A 13,082-nucleotide genomic window follows, 5' to 3' on the forward strand; every position below is an offset into this window, starting at 1 on the left:
GGGATATTTTTCGCATTTCACGATTAATTAATTCTTATTTATCTCTAATAACTACAATTTAAACGACTTTTTATAAATGAAATTGTTTAATCATTGTTTAAGTTCAGTTAAGTTTAACAGAAATTATTTTAATTTTAAGGTAAATTGTTTAAAAAGCAGATTTTTGAACAAAATTTTCCTTTTTTAAATGATTTTTTTGAATATTCTTAAGGGTAGAGGGTTCTTTACTTTTTCCCTGACACTATATCGTGAGCTACCCTGCGTACTTGTAGGACCTATTTATTTTTTTTTATTTTGTTATTATTTAAGTAATAAATTTCTATTCTATTTCATATTTTATATATTTAGGTATGTGTGTACGTATTCAATGTTTACAGAGAAACTTAACAACATAAATTTATATTCTTTTGACGAAGGGCTCTCTGTAACTATGGTTATTTATAGTCGGTGCCCTTTTTTTGACCTCTAGAATTCGATCGAGTGAAAGGCATCGTTTAGATCGTGTCGTGCTTCTTTTTATTTCGGCTTATCTCGCAGAATAACAAAAAATTATTTCAGTTGTCTATGATCGTACGGAATTTATTAGGTTTGTCGTGTGTGTTAACGCCATCTTGTTAGCGATTTGTTTTTGTGTAATTTCGGGTTGTTATCAAGTGCGGGGTGTGATATCATAGTGAACATTACGTCAACGATTGATAATTAATTAAGTGGCAAGTATTATTGTAATATTTCTTTTGTTTTGTGTAGAGTTTTTGACTTGTTCTTTCTGGTTAGGATTATATGAGTCATACTTACACTGCGCAAGTTTGTTACCTTATTTGGGCATCATATACGTACATGCATTGGTACCTATACAGGGTGTTTCTATACAGGGTGTTTGAAATGTTGACGCGATTTGATTAATATTATCCATAAAATTGTAAAACTTGGCTATCACATTTTAACTTTAGTAGTAGATGCCCAGTTTAAATTTCTCTGTATGCATTTAATTTTACAATAATAAACTGTATTATTGTTGCAGATTTTTGGGGCGTATGAGACACGGCAAGCCTTGATCGAAGAGACTGCGATTGTTTAAGGTAAGTCGATAATGATACGTAGTAATTAGTAATGAATTTTCTTTTTTTTTTGTTTTGCTAGGTCATTATTTATTGATATATTTGATCCCATATTTTCACTGATATCGAGGCTATTTTAATTGGTACTTAATATAATTAATCGATTCTATACAAATTACAAATGTAGCAAGTGTCGGTGTAAAAACTAACTGATTAACTAACTAGCAGATAAAGTTCAGTCTCTCATGTACGAGTGTGTCGACAACATTTTTGGCAGTAACAGGTGTCTTTTTTTTCGATAAATAAAAATTGTAATGAAGAGAAACAAATACTATAACATCCACTATTTACTTGATTTTGCATACCGTGTCTCATTACCCGACATTAGATTTTAGAGTTGAAAAAGTTTATTTAAGTATTTACACTTTTTGGATTAATTTGACAAACAACCATGGCCCATGGTACCTATCATTTGTAACCAACAAATATCTGGTATACTTTAGTTGCAATTGGGCAATTGCAATTACGTAGTTTTGTTCTTTCCTATAGTGTATTACCTACCCCTTTATTTATCATTTAAAAATAAGGGGTGTGCTAATTATAATTGGCAAATATTAGCACAAAGGGGAGGCTACGGGACTTATCCTGCCAAAATATAAATAAGTAACAGGACACTGACGAAAAGTTTTCGGCTTTCAAAAAAAAAGTGTATAAATAAATGAAATATATACTTTTTTAATTAATATCGGTAAATTTCTCTAAAAATCTCCTAAAACAGTTAGAGCAACCCCTGTAGGTGGTTTTGTGTACTTATGTACGTAATATTAATTTTTAATCATTTTGAGTTGTTTGCCAAATCAATATTTATAGTTACTATTGTGACCATATTATGTCAAGTCCCACTTACACCTTCATTATAACACATTATCTGTACGAAAACCCCTTTTGTACATACTACATTGTATGCAGCGGTCATATTTTTAATTAATTGTTTTTATTATTATAATTATTATTTATTATTGTATATAAGTAGTTGGATCTTACAAATCTCGTTTAAGAAATAACGCATGAATTTCTTTTACCATGACGATCAAAAAAGAATAATGCAATTATAGTTTATTACTTGGTTCCTAATAGTGGTTTATGATCATAAAACCATTTAAGAACAGGAGCATCTTCATATTAATTTGTTCAGTTTGCGCATGTTTCCAACCCTCGTCCGCTTCGCCTGTGCAAAGTCAGAGCGAGGATTGTCAGCCTACATTTTGACTGACTTCCGGACCCCTGCGCGACTCATCATTACAAAAGAAAAACTGCAAAACAATTAAGACGAATTCAANGACGGTAAGGACTGGCGACGGCGCCTACGCAGGGCAGGACTCAGGTTATACTTGACTTTGGCCTGGCTCAGCAGTTCTTTGAAAACCTTTGAAACGTTTAGATTTTCTTTCGCCGACGTCTCAACGAACCCATTTTCCCAATCTACGGTCACTACCGATTCTGTCATGGCGGTGTCTACCTGTAAATCAATAAGAAAGAAAATCGATTCATTATTTTGTTGTGGAAATTTTTTCCGTTTGAGATAGTTATTATGAGTATTAATTACAATAGATACAGAAGGAAATGCAAATGGGTCTGATGAACGAAAATGTCTTTTCAATTACGTAGCTATTTTAAGAAAAGTTTATAGCTATTTTTAATTACAGTTGGATTTTCATTAATAGAATAAAAGGCAACAGAAAAAGGGTAACGTTTCTATTTTCGTAAAAAACAGGATAATAATGACTTTTCTTCCATTTATCAGGTCATCGCCGTTTCTTTTTATAATTAGATTTCGTGTTTTGTTAAGAACTGGTATGAAAACGTCTTTACAATGCTCTTTTTTTTGCTATTTGACGTACGGAACCCTAAATAGGATAACCAAGAGAGCAGTGATCTTCGACTTAAGACTTAAATTTTATCACTTAATTATTCGAATCTTCATTTAGAATTACCTTAGCACATTAAGATTTTGATACATTATAACTTAAAAGTTCAACTGATGTTAATTTGGCTTGTATGATTGCGAAATTTGGATAGGTATCGCGAAACTTGAACGATCTAGGGCTTTCCTGGGGCCATATTTGAGCTTGCAATTCAATAATAAATTGGAAATCATAAAGTTCTTTGAATATTTATTCAGTTATCTTCGAAAAAGAGAAGAAATTCAAATAGATCGCACCATTCTAGCAGATTCAAAACAAAAGAACTCAAACAGGATGATATTTTCTACCTATTTTTCATAGTTGAGCTCGAATCTTGCTCCAAAATTGCTCTATTTCAAAATCTTCAAACTCAAATAAGCCTAATAAGCAATATTTGGAGTTCGGAGTTAAATTATTTCAAAATTTCGTTATTCCCTTTTCTTTCTTTGTTAGTGTCCGCTGCAATTCCTACTTGGCATCTCTCTTCTATGTTTACAATATTCCTTCTCTACAACGTCTGTCGTGAGTAACAAAATAGGCGTTCTGTCAGCAACCGCTCTAGTCCAATAAAATAATTCGAAGTGGTCTGTATTCTATCGAAACTGCCAGACGCGGATCGCGATTTTGATCTTTTTTGGATCTCATCAGCGCGTCGCAAACAGCTCCGACAGAACACAGACCAACTTTTACCTGCTGTCTTAACAGCGCGTTTTAGCAAATACCACAAATGGCGCGATAAACGCCATCTGTAGTACGATGCTACATTTTAGGATTACGTATTTTAAATATGTAATTTAAATATGTATATGCTCCAACAAGGTCCATTTAAATATATATATAACAAGGTCCATTTAAATATGTATACGTAATCCTAAAATGTAACATCGTACTACAGATGGCGTTTATCGCGCCATTTGTGGTATTATCTAAAAACCGCTCTAGTCTAGTTATTAAGTTGATAGAAGAAAGTAAATGGGACACTTTTATTGCGGACTATGCCAATTTTGAACGTTCTAACTATATGCGAATATGTTAAATTTGGCTTGTTTCAAGTCCCTGTAAAACGGTGTAATAAATTGGAAAATTTGCGAGTAGGAAATTGAGGATTTTCCCTGAATTAATCAGCGATACGTGTCGGACGTGTGTAAGCCGAAAAGCATTCGACGCAAGCCCCATAAAATACACCGGGAAAACTCGTCCTAATAATACACAGGTACATAGATATCAGATAAAGTTTATAGCAGGTTCGTGGAGCGCGAGATAACGTTGTATGGATGAAAATAAGTACATTATTTGTTAAACAAACTGAAAAGCGTGTTTTCCACTGAATCCTGTATTGTGACCTAATTCGATTTCGAGTTAAGAGGAACAACAACAGCGAGGCTCATAATAAATAAATAAGTAAACAATAATTAATTTTGTTGTGCGCAAAGACGTCTGCCTTCTACATGAACTAAAAGGGAAAGTAGGACCAGGAACAGGACTCCAGTTTATTCTTTCGAATTTCTTTTTCGTTATGTTTGAACAATAACTAAATAGTTTTTAAAAGATTTGGGAACTTCTGTTTAAAANCCAACGCCATTTCGCCATTTCAGGACTACATACATGAGCATAAAAGCCAGTCATCAATCTATTATGTGTTCCTGCGTGCGATATTTTCTTAATAGCAAATCGATATCGATTCCCGCACTAGGCATCTTTCTGTCTGTGTGTATCATACGTGTGTATGTGTATTTGTTTATAACGTCGTTAATTTGAAATAAGTAGCTGTAACATCACGAGAAGAGACATTTAGTTTTAACACCCCATTGTTCAGCTGACACAACGCAGTTTATGGTAGACGTTGGTGGGGTTAAAATATTCAAAAGGCTTCCTGTGGAAGTGAAAGATGAATTTATACGTGGTGTTTAAGAGAAAATTTACTTTATCGTTTAAAAAAGTTATTTATGGTAGAAGTCCATACGTGGGCGGACTGTTTGACAGTATAACACTAAAGAAAGAAATCACAGTTTTCAACATAAAAGAGGGAAATAAAGCCGCAGTTGAAGTTCCTTGTACCCGTCAGCCAATAGAAGTAGGAGATCATTAATCAGTTCGAAACTGAAAGTGTAGTACGGAATATTGCCAGACGTTTGTTTATTCAGTAGATTGATTGATTATTTGCATGTCAACCGGATTTGTTCCCCGAGTAGGTATCAATTGACTTTTCTTCAAATTTAGACTTTTAGACGTTTAACTTTTAATGTCAACTTCTGCCTCTGTTATATAACTTTTGTTATCGTTGAACCGGCGACGCGTCGCGACGTCAAATTATTACTAGACGGTAGGGTTCATAACTACGTAATTGCATAAAAACAATCAATCTTGTCTTTAAATATTTTGGATTTTGAAGGCAGCCGAATGAGAAATTACACGAACAATTTCAATCATTTCCTTACAATTATAATTTCGGCATTCTAGAAAAGACTTAATCTTCCTACGTAATACGATAGTCCTTTTAAAAGTTTCGGATTTTATATATTTAATAAATTTTGTATTCTTCAAGTGAAAGACTTATATCAACACCAAATCTTGGTGTCTAGAATATTAGCATTCTAGAAAAGACTGAATCTTGTGACGTAATACGGTAGAAAGATGGAGTCTTTTTAAAAGTTTTGGATTTTGAGGGCAGCTAATTGAGAATTTCAATCATTTCTTTATTTTTTAATAAATTTTGAATCCTTTGAGTGAGAGACTTGGTATCTACACCAAATATTTGTGTCTAGAATCTTAGCATTCTAGAAAATACTCAATCTTCTGGTTCCATTATTTCTTATCATCATTTTGCAATTACTTATTATTCGTTTATAAACAGTAAGTCAAGATCTATATTTACAATCTAATTGTAATGAGTTTTTCGTGTTTTATAACAATGACGTGTTTAAAATTGCACTAATTACAATGCGCTAGATTTAATAGATTACATTTATAGAATAGTGTTTGTTCGTTGATTCCTAAACAAACATTAGAAAAAACTGAAAAGAAGATCGTGATACAACGGTATTAGGTACTAAAATGCTGTTTAGTTTTTCTTCAGTTTTTGTTTTTGCTTATAGTGTACTTTTACTTATTATACAGTGTAAGTTAATTGTCTTTTCTGATCTATTTTGTAAGATTTTCGAGTTACAATTGCAATGATTACAATTTTAATATAATGAAAAAAAAAAAGAAATTCGGAAAACTGAGATTACTCTTTTTTTTAGCGCCTTTCGGTAATAAAATATTTTGTTGTGTAAAAGCTGAAAGATCGAGTAGAAGTACGCCCTCACAGAGTTTCGATAAGAACCAGATCCAATTTGTCCTTTTCACAAGGTAATTTTCCTCACCGAAGAATAACAGTATGTAATTTAAATGGCGTACATAAATTTTAAATTGAAATCTGTTTTTTTATCATAAAACGAGATGTTGAGGAAATTGAAATTTTCATAAAAAAATATATGAGAAATGANAGAGACTTGGTATCTACACCAAATATTTGTGTCTAGAATCTTAGCATTCTAGAAAAGACTCAATTTTCTGACGTAATACGCTAGAAAGATGGAGTCCTTTCAAAAGTTTGGGATTTTGAAGGTAGCTAGCTGAGAATTTCAATCATTTCATTATAGTTTAATAAATTTTGAATCCTTCAAGCGAGAGACTTTATATCTACACCAAATATTCGCATCTAGAATCTTAGCATTCTAGAAAAGACTCAATTTTCTGACGTAATACGGTAGGAAGATGGAGTCCTTTTAAAAGTTTTGGATTTTGAGGGTAGTTAATTGAGAATTTCAATCATTTCTTTATTTTTTAATAAATTTTGAATCCTTTGAGTGAGAGACTTGGTATCTACACCAAATATTGGCGTCTAGAATCTTAGTATTCTATAATAGACTCAATCTTCTAACGTAATACGGTAGGAAGATAAAGTCCTTTCAAAAGTTTCGTATTTTGAAGGTAGTTGATTGAAAATTTCAATCATTTCTTTATTCTTTAATAAATTTTGAATCCTCTAACCGAGAGACTTGATATCTACACCAAATATTGGCGTCTAGAATCTTAGCATTCTAGAAAAGACTCAATCTTCTGACGTAATACGGTAAGAAGATTGAGTCCTATTAAAACTTTCGGACTTTGAAGGTAGCTGGCTGAGAATTTCGTCACACTTTAATAAGTTCGCTATTATTATTTAAGTTGTTTACTTAGGATTTTTTTCGCAAAATCACCCTAAATCAACCATTCCTTATTAAACGTTCTGTTGACGTATTATAATGAAATAAGTTACGGATTATAAATGCCGTTGGTCGTTTGTATATTTAATACAAAAGGTCGTTTGAGCGTAGTAGGCCGTGATGAGCGTACTTTCCACTACTATCAAATTCGCAATTGTCGCAATAATGTCCTTCCTTTCTTTTCTAAGAACGAAGCGCCCAACGCGATTCAAGTGTATTTGTCTGAAGTAATAAAGTCGAATAGCGAATCTACACCCTACGCTTTATTTAGGGCCATTTCAGGTGTCTAAAAATACTCCGGACTGCAATAATGTCCTTTTTAACGGATCTTTTTAATTTGACGAGTTTTTTGTTTGAAACGAAAACCTGTAGAAAAAGGAATTACAATCTAACAGTAAATGATACTTTATTCGAATGAGGTGTTTTAAATATTTACGAAGACAGGCGAGAAGATGGGAGAATTTGAGACAATAAAATGAGTTTAATTAAAATGATAAATAATATTGGTGACAACAAGACCAGTATTAATACCATGACTAAATGAACAAGACCATCATCAAGATTAAGACCAGAGTTAAGACATCATCAGCAAAATTCTTGCGAAATTTTCATTTAAATTTCAACAATATACATTTGAATTCATAAGACATCTTCCACGATTGTACAGCCCATTTCAATTTGTTTGAATTGTGACCTTGAAGAAATCTGCGCGAAGATAGAAAGAATACACACTAGGCGTGAGCAAGACAGAAATAGTTGGAACAAGCTTGAACGAGCAGAGCTCTCGATGGGCGGTCTTACGAAATCGGCTAGAACTGTATAGTACTAGACGAAAATGTTTAGCAATTTCTTAAAACAAAAATGTATATAAATAACAATAGAAAACAAAGCAAAATTTTTATAGGTGTGTAGAACGTTAAGTTAATTCACTTGTTATTATTTCTGGCTAAATATGCTTTCAAATAAAGCATATTGTTAAATTTTAACGAGGCAGTTTAAATAATTTTGCAAATGGTACTGTACACTTTTGTCTAGTTCTCGCTCGATGATCGGTGAAGAAATGAGCTACGCAGACAAATATGATTGAATTTGGAATTATGCTACGGCGCATCCTAATAAACGGAAGGGGCATATCTCTAACTTCCTGAAACGAACAGTACTTATTTATTTTTTCTGACCTTTCACCTTTAACCGCCGTCTTTTTTTCAGTTTCCAATTGGCTTCTTTTTATGTGATGCACTTACTCGCCCAACGCCATTTCGCCATTTCAGGACTACATACATGAGCATAAAAGCCAGTCATCAATCTATTATGTGTTCCTGCGTGCGATATTTTCTTAATAGCAAATCGATATCGATTCCCGCACTAGGCATCTTTCTGTCTGTGTGTATCATACGTGTGTATGTGTATTTGTTTATAACGTCGTTAATTTGAAATAAGTAGCTGTAACATCACGAGAAGAGACATTTAGTTTTAACACCCCATTGTTCAGCTGACACAACGCAGTTTATGGTAGACGTTGGTGGGGTTAAAATATTCAAAAGGCTTCCTGTGGAAGTGAAAGATGAATTTATACGTGGTGTTTAAGAGAAAATTTACTTTATCGTTTAAAAAAGTTATTTATGATTAAGTTGTTTTCTATAGTTTGGACGTCGTTCAAAATTGGCATAGTCCGTAATAAAACTTTCTTCTTTCAACTTATTAGCTAGACTAGAGTGGTTGTTGACAGAACGTCTATTTTTACTCATGGTAGACGTTGTAGGGAGGGAATATCGTCAACATAGAAAAGTGATGCCAGGTAGGAATTGCAGCGGACACTAACAAAGAAAAGGGAATAACATTACACCGATTGATGTGTAACAGAAAGAGATGCAGACATGCAAAATTTGACCATGTTGCCAGCATGGGACTTTAAAGAAAGTTCAACATTCTCAGGAATTTAGGAAAGCAAAGACACTTGTTTGAAGATATAATCCCAACCAGGCAATCATAAAGCCGATTCTGATATTTGCGTAACTAAACAACTTCTAACCTTTGCATCGATTATTGTTATTCGGTTATCTCTTTTCATTTTGTCTGTACAACTCATGAAGCATTTCCTAACGTAACAAGGGCGTGTTCAAAACTCAGCAAATGACTGCAGTCCAAGTGGAAACAAGAAAGAAGATACATCCATTCACACAGATAATTTATTGGGAACTATATGTACCTATACTGCCAATAAGCTGCTTCTCCGTTGAATGAAAAGTGGTTAATGTGGACGCCAAAATACCACAATATTTAACAGGGTAGTGCAGGTGCTTGCAGTGATAGGATACGTGGTAGTTAGGGGCTGGAATTCCACGCGAATAAAATTGGAGAATTTCTACAATTTCTTACAGGATATTTTGTCATTAGCAATGATTTAATAAACAACTACATTTCAGTATAGATGTTTGGGTTGTGCGGGCGTCTGCAAATAAAATTGGACGTAGGAGTTTTTATGCCTTCCTTTTCAAGACTCCTAAGTAAGTTTAAGAAGTCTTTACTATTTCCTAAAGGACTAAGTAGGGTAATAAAGATCAAGGTGTGATCAAGATGGTTGTTGCTCGGGTCGTTCGGGCGACTGCGAAGTAAAATTGGAGTGAAAACTTTTTCAAGATTTCTTTGTAAGATAGTCCGGATATACTTCATGCAATGACACATTTGTTTTTGCTATTGATAGCGAATGCCTAACACTTCGTTTACTTTCATTATTTGTTTTAGGCATGCACTTAATTGCTTTCACAAAATCCGATCCGTTTGGACGATAAAACGGATTGTATTATTCAACGTAAGGTTTTTACCCTTTCAACTTGAATCTATACGTGTCTGTTTGGATTTCATTACGAAATACGACAAAATGTGGACAGCGAGAGCTTCGGCTGACAATTCAAATATTTGTTTTCCTTTTTCTCATTAACCGCATCGGCGAGTGCTGAGACACAAAGTTACCAAAAATAATTTCCAGAACGAGGATATTCTCTTTACATTTACACAATAGAGAAGCGTGCACACGGATATGTTAAGTTACACAGGGTGTTTCTGAAATATGATAGGGCATTGTAAAACAAGAAAATTAGGTAAATGTTTAGTGGTCGAAAAGTCCACCGTTTTCGAGAGAACCGTATTTGAAAGGCCAGTCCGGTCCTGGCGGGATCACGCAGGGAAATACGACATTGCAACGTCGCATTCAATCAGCTGCAGCATCCGTGTTGTACGAGCATTTTCTTTGTATTTTGAGTTTTTAATACTCGTTGAGGTGTACTTTAAATAATATTACGTACTATAAGCGATGAACAAGCTAGTTGTTTAATTAATTGTTATTGCAACGGTCGTCTAAAGATTATTATATGTATTAGCATAATAGTAAGCTGTTGGCATTTACTTCATTAAGCGTTACACAACCGTCACTGTTTACATTTTTCATCCATGTAGTTATTTAAATGTAATGCAATTTCTCTATAGATTGCCAATTCACGGCCAGCGCCGGCTTCGGATTGAAAGTTTGTCTGGTTTTCTTACAAAAATTTGCTACATGTTTCAGAAGCATCCTATATCTGGGATAGCTGGTCGTTTTCTGAATTATTTAGACAGTTAAATAGAATGAATAATGTAGAAATTTGGAACAATATACAGTAATAATTTCTGCCATCTATAAATGAAACCATTTACAAATCATGGTACCTTATCTTGATTAATATCTTACCTGTCTTTCCCCGACAAGATCGGTTTTATTTCCCACAACGACGATCGGTACGGCTGTGCTTCCCTTAATTTCGTGTATTTGATCTCGTAGCGCCCTAACTTCTTCAAATGTGGCGGCATCATTGACATCATAAACCAGTATGAACGCGTCCGCCGACGATATGGACAGGGCCCTCATGGCTGGGAATTCGTAAGCCCCTGAAGTGTCCAGGATGTCCAAGGTGAGTTGCACGCCGTTGACTGTGAAGTTTCCTTGATGCATTTCTTCTATTGTACGTTTATATTTTGGCGAAAATGAATTGTAGAGGAACTGGGTGATTAGGGAAGACTTTCCAACTTTGGCTCCTCCGAGAACCACGATTTTGTGGCGCACGCTTGTACTAGTAGGGCTTATTGTGTCACCTTTCTCGTCCGCTTCAGATAACTCTTCCGTTGTCTTATGACCCCTGCTAAAAGTCACTGTTAGAAAGACGCCATTTCTGTGCGTAACGTTATTGGTATGGTCTACACGAATCGATCTATGAAGTTAATCATCATAATAAGGTCGTCAGTCCAAAGACTGGTTGGACACGTACCTCTACTTTTTCCTATCCTGAGCTAAACTTCGCATTTACCTAAAACTAGAACAGCCCACATCCTTAACTATTTGCGATCAGTAATCTAATCTAGGTCTACCTCTACCCCTCCTAACTCCTGTTTCTGCCTCTAATATGTCTCTGACTAGACCTACAGGCCTATGAAGTTGTCCTACCAACCTATCTCGCCTATTTCATATTGAGTTCCATAGAGTCTTCTGTTCTCCTGTTCTTTCCAATACCTCCTCATTTCTAACCTTTTCTACCCACGATATCCTCATCATCCGCCTATAACACCACATTTCGAACGCTTCTAACCTTTTCTTTTCCGCCGCTCCCACTGTCCATGTTTCGCACCCGTACAACGCCGTGCTCCAAACATACACCTTTAACAACCTTTTTCGAATTTCTAAATTAACCGTTCGCGAGCATAGAAGTGACTTCTTTTTATTAAAGGCGACACGACCCTGCGCTATCCTCTGCTTTATATCCCTACTACTCCTTCCATCCTCACTTATCTGACTTCCTAGGTATCTAAAATCAGCCACTTCTTCTAATTTTTCGTCTCCTATCTTTATATTCGCTCTTTCCCTACTTTTTCTTCCCTTGCATATCAGTATTTTAGTTTTACTTTTATTTATTTTCATACAGTACTGATCTGTCAGTACCGCTTCCATTTTATTTAAAGCTATCTCTAGGTCTTCCTTGCTAGATGCTAATACTGCTATATCATCTGCAAATCTAAGCATACTAATCTTTTGCCCTTGCACATCTATCCCTACAGTTGTACTGTCTCTAATGATGTTGATGGCGTCTTCGATGTATAGATTAAAAAGTAGCAGTGACAGTGTGCATCCCTGTCTGACTCCCTTCCTAATATTTACTTCTCTACGATGCATCCGTAGCTCTATAACTCTATGAAACTATGAAGTATGAAATTAATATAGGGTAAAAGAGGTACCTGCTACCGTGGTCATCTTCAGGCTCTTCTTTTAGAAAAGATGGTTGTAAACTAAATCTTCGTCGAAACTGATGTCGTCCCTTCATAGCAGTCGAAATGATTTGGATGTATCTATCCCTGTAATAAATAACAATTATTGAGGAATGTAAATGGAAGGAAAATGTGTAAGAGAACATTTTTTTCAAGTTTAAAGATGGGTTTCCAATGTTGGATATTCAGTTAAAAAAAAATGGGTCTCTTTGTTCTTATTGGTTAATCAGATGTGTGATTTAGTTTTCGTGGTTTGGTATGTTTCTAAAAATCATAGTAAATAACGGGTTCGTACTTGATTTCTACATTAACAAAATTAATAGAGCTATATACTAGGGTCAATTGAAAAGTCCCCGGCCTGACACATAGATGGCGGCACCAGAACTAAATCCATATGATTTTCAGTTAGTCCTAACCTTCAAAAGACGCGTCTATAAATTTGACGGCTGTCGGATCATTAGTTTGTGAATTATAGCATTTTTAGTGAAGCAACTTTTGTTATTGTGAAAAAAATGGAT

At 34.5% G+C, this 13,082-nt stretch overlaps 1 protein-coding gene across 1 annotated transcript in view; it reads right to left on the reverse strand.

The window, feature by feature from the left end:
* Positions 1 to 2,382: 2,382 nt before the first annotated feature.
* The window catches only part of LOC108733111 (ras-related protein Rap-1), a 41,417-nt gene continuing 30,717 nt past the window's right edge, over positions 2,383 to 13,082 (reverse strand). Inside the window, exons 2-4 of the mRNA XM_025981161.1 lie at positions 12,535 to 12,651; positions 11,000 to 11,444; positions 2,383 to 2,577 (exon numbers count right to left, since the gene is read on the reverse strand). Coding sequence (XP_025836946.1) covers positions 2,383 to 2,577; positions 11,000 to 11,444; positions 12,535 to 12,620 — 726 coding nt within the window. The 5' untranslated portion in view covers positions 12,621 to 12,651. The remainder of the gene's footprint in view (positions 2,578 to 10,999; positions 11,445 to 12,534; positions 12,652 to 13,082) is intronic.

Source organism: Agrilus planipennis, unplaced genomic scaffold, assembly GCF_000699045.2.
Source record: "Agrilus planipennis isolate EAB-ADULT unplaced genomic scaffold, Apla_2.0 scaffold1, whole genome shotgun sequence".
Taxonomy (NCBI): Eukaryota; Metazoa; Arthropoda; class Insecta; order Coleoptera; family Buprestidae; genus Agrilus; species Agrilus planipennis.